General features: G+C 52.5%; 1 protein-coding gene across 1 annotated transcript in view; it reads right to left on the reverse strand.

Annotated features, from left to right (window-relative positions):
• The window catches only part of IQUB (IQ motif and ubiquitin domain containing), a 79,581-nt gene extending 75,520 nt beyond the window's left edge, over nt 1-4,061 (reverse strand). The window contains exons 1-2 of the mRNA XM_019509272.1: nt 3,828-4,061; nt 1,917-2,515 (exon numbers count right to left, since the gene is read on the reverse strand). Coding sequence (XP_019364817.1) covers nt 1,917-2,511 — 595 coding nt within the window. The 5' untranslated portion in view covers nt 2,512-2,515; nt 3,828-4,061. The remainder of the gene's footprint in view (nt 1-1,916; nt 2,516-3,827) is intronic.
• Nucleotides 4,062-9,591: the final 5,530 nt, after the last annotated feature.

The following is a 9,591-nucleotide window of genomic DNA, read 5'->3' on the forward strand; positions in this document are numbered from 1 at the left end:
CACCAGCAGCTTCTGAGCAGGGCTGCTGCTGCAGCAACTGGGGACCTGTTTGGCTTCCCCAGTGTCCCACTGGCTCTGGGCAGCAGGTATGGAAGTGACAGGGTGGGGGCAAAGCTGCAGCTAGGTGGAGCATGGACCATGGGGCTGGGGTTGGCGGCAGTGTGGAGCCCATGCCCAGGGGGTCAGCAGCAGTGCAGAGCTTCAGTGGGCAGTGTGTGGGTGAGAGGATGGGGGTGTGTGGGGACTCCCTTCCATCCCACACTCCCTCCATGGTGCACAGCCCTGGCAGGCAGTGGCAGCAGTAGGCAGGGGTGCTCAGGGCACTCATGCCTGGCACAGCTGTTGGTGCCTGGCAGCATGAGGCTCCAGCCAGCACTGCACATTGCGGTGAGGAGTGCAGCCCCTGCTGGGCCAGCTCTATCACTAGTGCTCCCTGCCAATGTTCCCTATAAGGTGCAGTGGTCCATGAGCATGCCGCTTGTTGTGAAGGTCTGAAAAAGAAGCCTGCCACATAGGCTTAACTTAGAGTTAATATTTCTCTGAGATGGCCTCAAAGGGCCAGTACTATTCTGAAGGCTGACCGCAGATTAAAACAGGAAGGCCAAGCAGCAGGAAAATCCCTGACCTGGATTTTCAAAGAGTGTACAGGCTGGTGGGGCCAACCTGGGAATGCACCCTGCCCCCAGGCACCAGCTTTCCCAACAGGGGCCAGGCCCCCACCCTCCTCCCAGGCTGGGAGGAAAGCTCTTTTGGAAGGTGTATATACGCTGAGATCACTCTTGCCGTGACTCAAAAACGTGCGAGTGGCTCGGAGCGATTCCCCTGCATCGGAGCTGCTCTGGTAAGTCGAGGGAGCGTGCTCCTGGCTGAGCTACATAGGCCAAAGCCTCCTGAATGCTTGAGGGCCAAAGATCCCATACAGATATATATATATATTTCCCGCCCCCCTTTGCAAATGAACTCTGCCTCTGGATGAATGCCAAAGCAGGCAATTGCTTTCAGCCCACCTCAGGTTGAATCTAGCTCAGCCCCTGTCTCAGAGAGGAGTTGCTGCCTGCCCTGTGTCACTCTCCCTCCCCATGGGGATACTGGTGCAGTGAGAAGTGGAGCGGAGTGGCCCCCGTGCAGCTGAGCAGTAACTTACCACTGGTAAGGTGTCCCGTGGCGGCTCTGGTGCCTTCCCCACACTCCGCACCCAAAGTTGAGAGGAAGCCGCAACCTAGCTCCTCTTCAGGCAAGTGCACAGCATTCAAAAGTTTGTACACAGCAAGATTTTTTTATTGTGCACAGCTGCGTACACGCATAGATTAGACAGAACCTTGCTCCCTGCTGCACATGTGTAGCCCCTACGCTTGATGGCAACCCCCTGTCCCAAAAGGAGTACTTCTTGGGGCAAGGGGAAGGACTTCTTGTGACAAAGGACAGGGATTAGGGGGTGGGACTTTTGGTTCCAAGATGGTGATCAGGTGGTGCGGGCACTTATCAAGGGGCAGAGCTACCCTTCTGGCCCTTGACAGCTCACCAAAAGTTGTTAGGTGGTCCTACAGCCAAAACAGTTCCCCTGAGTTAGGGGAAGAAGGGGGAGCCTGGGAACTCCAGCAGCTACAGCAAAAAGCAATGGGGGGAGCCTGCAAGGTGCCAGTTGGACAGCCCTGATTTAGTGTACATTTCCCTACCAAACTAAAGCACCAGCCTAATATCTTACTCCTGTCTTTATCTTCTGGAGCATATTTTTATTAATACAATGTAATATTAAAATTAAATCTTAAACCACAAATTTAAAGCTATATTCCTTGATACTTCAACAGTGTAATGGGAAAGACTAAAAAAACCTTGAGAAAACTGTAGATACAAATCTCCTTAAAAGTGTCAGGCAGGCAGTAAGAGCCAGCAGATGATCATAACAAATTTCATACCTGTTGCTGTAGCACTTGTCATCCATTCTGGTAGTGGTTTCATCTCGGATTCCAAAGCCTCCAATGGAGCCTTCTTCAAGTCGTACCGTTCAGATGCTAACAACTCCATAAACTTGTCAGTAGTGATTTGAGATCTGTCCTCAGTTGTTTCTACATATGAAGGAGCAGGCAGAGAGATACCTGGTCCACCTCCTTCAAGCAGTTCTTCTTGATCATCCTCAAGACGCAGGTATTGAGGAATGAGTTCCTGCTGCTCTGCACTTGACAGCTCTTGTTCTTCTGAGGCAAATTCCTGCTCTACTTCCCCAGGGGCCCATTCCTGTTCTCTGTCCCTTGGAGCTGGTTGCTCTGTGGTCAGTTCCTGCCCTGCTTCCCTTGGAACTTGCTCCCCTGAGGCCAGTTCCTGCTCCTCAATTAACTGTGCTGCCTCTGTTGGCTCATCCAGATGCAAAGATTTCTCTGCTGTATCCACGTGATTGGTTTCTACTTGTGGTATTATTACAGGTGCATGCTCTATCATTTGCTTAGCAGTGTCTGGTACCTCAGCTTGATCTTCTTCACCAAGGATCTCCCCTGCTTCCTCTGCATCAGCCATTTTCCTAAAATAAAAGTTTCCACTAGCTTTAACAGCCACCTTGCACAAATCAGTAGAATTTCCCCCCAATAGTTAAGACCTTATTGGGCCACCTTACCCAGAGAAGGCAGTCTTTCACTGTTTCCTACTCTGTTACTTAACCTACATTTTGGAGATTCCACCACCTCTCTGGGTAACCTGTTCCAGTGCTTCATCACCCTCTTAGTGAGAAAGTTTTTCCTAATATCCAACTTAAACTTCTCTTGCTGCAACTTAAAACCATTGCTCCTTGTTCTGTCATCTGCCACCACTGAGAACAGTCTAGCTCAGGGGCAGGCAATTATTTCAGGCGGAGAGCTGCATACTGAGTTTTGGCAAGCTATTGAGGCCCACATGACAGGCAGTCAGGGGCAGATGAATATCATTTTCTAAATTTTTTAGGGGCCCCTCGGGCCAGATAGAATGGTTTGGTGGGCTGCATACGGCCCATGGGCTGCATTTTGCCCACCCCTGGTTTAGCTTCATCCTCTTTCAAACATCCCTTTAGGTTACTGAAAGCTATTATTAAATCTCTTCAGTCTTATCTTCTCCAGACTAAATAAGCCCATTTCCCTCAGCCTCTCCTGTCCCCCAGCCCTCAAACCATTTGCACTGCCCTCTGCCAGACTTTCTCCAACTTGTCCGCACCCCTTCTGTAGTAGGAGACCCAAACTTGGACACAGTACTCCAGATATGGCCTCACCAGTACAGATCAGAAAGGAACAATCACTTCCCTGAATCTGCTGGCAATGCGCCTACTAACGCAGCAGTTTCCACTCTGAATAGTTTGCGCTCAGTGAGACTTGCTCATACAGGTAAGGCACAAGGGCATCTATTTTCCAGAACCTGCCACAGGAATATTCTGTGGTACCTCAGGCAGGGCAGAGCACAACTGCCCTTCCCCTTACAGGCTCTCCACCTCCTGCCCTATCGCTGCCAACCCCAAGATGCAGCTTGGGGTGGTTCCTTGCTCCAGAGCGTGATGCCCAGCTCCGGTGCCATGGCCTCTTGACGCCAGACTGCTGCAGATGGCTCACGGAGCAGGGCACCTGCACACCCGCTGCCTCGGCTCCTCAACTGGGCAAGCACATCTGGGCCACGGCCCATTCCCAGACTCTGGAGGAGAGCCGAAGCTGGCACTACACCTCCGGCACCAGGAGGCACCAGCGCAGCCTTCGCCGCGCGCCACGAGGGGAAGACGCCACACTGCGCCTGCGCGCTCCCACCGGCTCCCGGCCGCACTGCGCCTGCGCGCGGAAATCCACTCCGCGCGCAGCACGCCCCAGCCCAGCTCGTGCCTTGCCGGTTGCTATGAAAGCACATTCCGTGGCTGCCCCCCACCGCGTGCGTCGCCCCTCGCCTCCGTGACCCGGGCACTACCTCAGCGGCCGAGATCCAGCGGCGCTGCCCTAGCGGACCGCCGCCTCTCCCTGCTCGCGCTTTGTGGCGTCCACCTGGTGATACTGTCGCTACGGCAACCCGAGACTTCGCGAGATGTCGCGCGATCTGGGGGAGCATGCGCGGAGCGGCCCGGGACATAGGCTCTGCTTCCGTCAAGCGAGGCGGGCTGAGCTGCAAACAGTTATGCAGCCCGCCCGCTCCCCCCACGCCCCAGCGCATGCGCTTCCAGCTGGGCGTTTGGCGAATGGCTCGCGGCGGTGCGCGCTGAGAAAGGGAAGCACGTGACAACCGTCCGCCGTTGCAGTTGGGAGCAGCGCTGGGCTGCGGTACTGACTGGGTATGCTTTGCTACGTGAATAATTTCCACAGTTACCAAATGAAGAATTTACACGACTTAAAATACACCCATTTCTCAACCGTGGTAGAAACTTTTATCCCGATACTGTAACAGAAGTGCTCAGCTGCAGCCTGTGGCTCTTACCTAAGAGATGACTCCACGCACAGACAGCCCCACTGGCACTCAGTGCAGGGCTCTCCAATTTTCGCATGGACAGCAGCTGCAGAACCCCCGGCAGCGCTGCATGCGCCACACAGCACCCGTGGGGAGTCTGACTTCATTGCATAATAGATCTAATGTATGACAGGCCACTGGCGATGTGCATGTGGATGCATGTTCACCCCACGAGTGTGGCAATGCACCCCCTGCAAAAAGGCAGCAGTGACACTGCTGGTAGCACCTGTGGGTAGTCACCACTTGCCAACCCCCCCCTTGTCACCAAGGCTGCCAGTGGCATCTGCGGGCAGTCCACGATAGCTGCTGGCCACTGCTGGCGGTGTCTGCAGGTGGTTGACCGCTAGTCAGCACTCGCCACCCACCCAACAGCACTTGCAGCTGCCTGCGGGAGCTCCCTGCTGGCTGCCACCACTGCCTGAGGGAGCTCGCTGTGCCCCCGCAGCCTCCGGGGTCACGCAGCATTCATGACTGAGGCCTTTGTTCTGACAACAGGCCTGCTGCATGCGCAAAAACTCCACTAGCCCCATGACAGTCCTGGAAGCAGGCCCGAGGATCTGGCTCTCGATGCCAGCTTCCTAATGAAGTGCAAGATAGCGTTCTAGGATGGGGAAGCTACAAGGGACTGGATCCTAGTTGTGGCAGCACAGCCCTGGCACCTTCCCTGCCGTCTGCCCCAGGGACTTGCGCACCCACTGCTGACAATGAGCTGGGTTGGGGCTCTGCAGACCCTGGTGCATTTCCTTGCAGCCCACCTGGCTGCCCACCACAGCCAGTCTGTGCTCTGAGCAGGCCCCTGCTGCCTGCCACAGAGCCCAGGCTGCTTGCAGCAGGCAGTGGGAAGGCTGCAAGCAACTGCACTAGGGTCCACGGAGTTCCAGCGTGACACATTGCTGGCAGTGGGTGCACCTTGAAGTGGATGGTAGGGATCAGGTCTCTCACAGCTCCCCCACCATCTGCCCTGAGGTGCGGATGCAAAGCAAAATGCCTTTGCGGACCATGCTCCGACACCATGCCTGGGGTTGCCTACCCTGGTAAATAGAGCAGTTCTGTCATAAGGAACTCAGCAAGGCCGCGAAAGAGCAGATAGTTTTAACACTACATTTCCTGTGTGAAATCTCTGTAGTGCAGCTCTGTCAGCGCCACCTGTGAGCTGCCCTGCGGCTGCTTCACATTGTCACTGCTGCTGTGCTGGGCAGCCCAGATGCAGCAATGACAGAGTCGCACTTCAGCCTATCGTGGCGTGGGCTCCAGGCAGCCACACCAAAAACTGCGCTGCGGCCACAAGGGGAAGGAGCCACTTTCCCCCATGCTGAGCAGCAGTTTCTGCCTAGCTGCTGCTGCCACTGCTCAGCCCCACAGGCAAGCCTGGAGCTGGTGTTGGGGCTCAGGTTCAGCAGCAGCAGCACAGGAAAAACTGCTGCTCAGTGCAGGGGAAAAGGACCCCGCCCTCCCCCACCGCCAGTGCTTCCTGGTGCAGTCATTTGGAGCCCACGTGGGGCTGCCCTGTATCTGCTCTGCGCTGCCACTGCTGCCCTGTGGGGCAGCCCAAAAGCAGCGGTGACACGGTGTAGACATGGTGGAAATGTAGGATGGCCCAAAGTGGGCTCCAAGAGGGTGCATCAGGAAGCACTGACAGCGGGAGAGGGAGGGACCACTTCCCCTCCCATGCTGAGCAGCAGTTTGTTCTGTGCTGCTATAGCTCAGCCTAGACAGGTGAGCACAGGGCACACGGGGTTGCGGTTGTGTGTGCTGGTGCCCACCTGTACCGTGGGGCTGGGGGGAACTGGGAGCAAGCGAGAGCACAGGGTTTGTGCCAGTGCCCTAGGGCCAGCACCGGCAGGGCCCAGAGTAAGACAGTAGAAGCCTGGAGTCCCAGCCAACAGGGGCTCTGTGGAGCCGAGCCAGCCGCTCTCTCCCCCCGCTGGTGCAGCCCAGCCTGGCTCCATAGACCCCTGCAAGCCCGTGCCCCTGCCAGCCTGCTCTGGGCCCCACCGGCGCTGGCCCTACGCTCCCGCATGCCCACTCATTTCCACTCCCCCCCACTTTCTCCACTTCCCTGCCTGCCACTCCTGAACCACGTGGCTCCCGGCTGCATGGTCACAACAGCAGGATTCAGCAGGAGCCAGCCCGGCCCTGAGGACTGGGGACATGGCTGACTGGTGCCTCCAGTCAGTGATCGGAGGGAGGTCCCCCAGCTGCTGATCCCACTGTGGGGAGTCCCCTGGTGGCCGATCCCACTCACCAAAAAGCAGCTGTGCTGCTTCTGGAAATCCTGTGGCCACTTGTAGAAGTGGCACAGCCACTTTTACTGCCAGCCCCACTCCCCAGCTAGCGCTCACAGAGGGAGCGCTGGTGCTCCCACTGGCCCCCCTGGCCTGCCGGCTGAACAGGGAGCCCAGCCTGACAGGGTGCACCAGCAGTTTCAGGGGGTGCATGTGCCCCTGACTGGGGCAATTGCCAGTGGTCATTCCCTGCCTCCCCATCCCCCCCCTCTTCTTACTGAATTTCCCGCTTCAGTGGGAATAAACATCCCCATGGTCCCAGGCCAGAAGCCTCTGCTAGGTAGGGGCTTCTGACTGTGGGGGGCAGGCCTTACTGTTGCAGGGTCCTGCCATGGCTTCCCCTGGGTCCTACTGCTGCTGGCTCCTGTCATCTTTTCATCTGCCACTGGCTGCCTGTTATATTAATTTTCTAAATTTTTTAGGGGCCCCATGGGCTGGATAGAATGGCCTGGCAGGCTGAATCTGGCCCGTGGTCTTTATTTTGCCCACCCCTGGACTAGATCTCTGGAGGCCCCTTCCAGCCCTACTTCTCTATGAGTTCTGTAGTGTCACTGGGGCATCTCATGGCTGCAAGTTCCTTTGGACAAAGAGGTGGAGGCTTTCAAAACCTGGCTAGACAAAGCTTTGGCTGGGATAATGTAGTTGGGGATGGTCCTGTTTTGAGCAGGGGGTTGGACCAGATGACTTCCAGAGGTCCCTTCCAACCCCTTCTATGATTCTATATATTTTTTTGGTTTTCCCCCAACCATTCTCTGTGAAATAATACGAATATAAATAAAAAACAGCCCTTCTTGGCTTACACCAATTTCTTCTTCTCCCTCATCCCCTAAGATCTCCTGCTGTGGAGGAGAAACTGCCATATTCAGAATACAGCCAGCTAAACAGATAAGTAGGGTAGGATGCTGGTAGCAATGACTGCCTCCCTAACTGCTGTTACACGGCAATCAGCAGGTTGTTGGTTCTAACAAGCTCTAAGTGCTTCCATTAAGCTACATCCTACACATACTATTTTGCACTTACATAATGACTTTCATTAGAGAATATCAAAGTGCTTTAAAAAGGTAAGATTTCTTAACTTCAGCATTTGCACTGATTTACCATGCAGTACTACAGAAGGAAATCAAAATCTCTTCTTCTTTCCTCACATTCCTAGCATGGTTAAGGCAGGGAGGGAGGTGGAATCAAGCACAACCATATTTATTCTGCCAATCAATCTCACTGAACTAAGCCTTGCTAGAATATCTGCCTTGGAATGAATCACTTATAAATCAAATTCAACAAGAAATAATTCATCTGTATGAATATGTATGCTGTTTTTTGCTTCATTGATTTGATCTACATACATATGTAGGGAGCTTGTGTGTAAAACTAATGCCTTTTCTCTGGAACGACTGTTTTTGTTAACCAGCAAAAACCATTAGGTAAAAATGGACAATATTTTAAGTAGGGCACATTAAGACATCAGACTTCTCAAAACTCATCTATTCTTTCTTACCACTTCATTATCATATATGCGACTCAGGTGAAGCTCTTTGCACTCATGCAGCAGAGGGGAAGTTTGGCATGATGGAGCCAGCTCCCTTCCCCTCTCTAAAAGGAGTACTTCCAGTGGCAAAGGTTGGTGGGAGAGATGAGTAGGAAAGGACAAGGGATGGCAGGGATAGGACTTCTGGTCCCAAGATGACAAACGTTGGTGGGGGGCAGCTGTCAGGGGGCAGGGCTACCCTTGCTGCCCTTGACAGCTCATAAGTCATTAAGCAGCCCTCCAGCTGAAATAATTGCCCACTCCTGTTGTAGGCAGTAGAATATTACAAGTACTGCTTGATTTTCTTTAGCAGCAGAGAGTAGGACCAGACTATCCAAATATTTATGTTGTTACTGTAACAGTTATGTTTTGGTTAGAGATTAGAAAGAACTGGAAGTTACTACAGCATTTTGTAACTGAATTATAAAAGTGAAGTTCTCTTGTAGGCAAATTTAAAAGAGCTATTGCACTTGATATAACAATTATGATAGTTTGCATCTCATATCAGTTCACTACTGGCTCTCTACAACAGCACTTCTCAGCCTTGTTAGACTCAATACACCCCTCCAAAAATGCCAGCTCTTGGTTTTTGGTCATTCTTGCCTATGGAGCAATACTGCCATTGTAAAGAACTCAAAGACCACAACAGATCACAGACTGATTTTGACATTATGAATTCCTATTCAAAATCTCTGGGCTTATCTTGTGAATCATATGTAGATACTCACACACTTGATAGTGCTGGTATTGAACAACACATTGTTGCACACTGAGAATCCCTGTTGTAAAACTATTCTTTCACCTGTTCACCTGTGTTCAGCTTGTAATACCTTAGCATTTGTCATCTGACACAACTGCATTTATTTAACTGTAGTCCTCATGTAAAATGCCATCTAGTGGCTTTATCTTGGGAAACGATCAACCTTACTAATCTTAAAGAACTATTTAAAACATTCTTATTGTGGATCAGCGGTAGTATTGCAGGAAGATAAATCCAACTAGACAACATACTGAAAATTGGATGTGCTCTCATTACTAAGACAAAGAGACAACCAAGCCTACCTCATTTAAAAATAATCAAAGAACTCAACTATCCAAAATCTATCCAGCAGTCAAATAACTAAGTTTTATTTTTAAAACATTGACTTGTCAACTTTTACAGTGCAGTTCTCTATCCAATTGATTCAGAGGCTAGGTACAGACATTCAAAAAGCCCGAGGCAAATTCTAACCTATGCAGGTTTGTCTAAGCAGACTACATTAGTTCACAACCAGACAGAATGCAAGTTCACCCTTTCATGAAGGGTGGGGGCCACAAAGGCTGCCTGCACTGACCAAGGAA

The sequence above is a fragment of the Gavialis gangeticus genome, unplaced genomic scaffold, assembly GCF_001723915.1.
Source record: "Gavialis gangeticus isolate Ggan-Ray unplaced genomic scaffold, GavGan_comp1, whole genome shotgun sequence".
Taxonomy (NCBI): domain Eukaryota; kingdom Metazoa; phylum Chordata; order Crocodylia; family Gavialidae; genus Gavialis; species Gavialis gangeticus.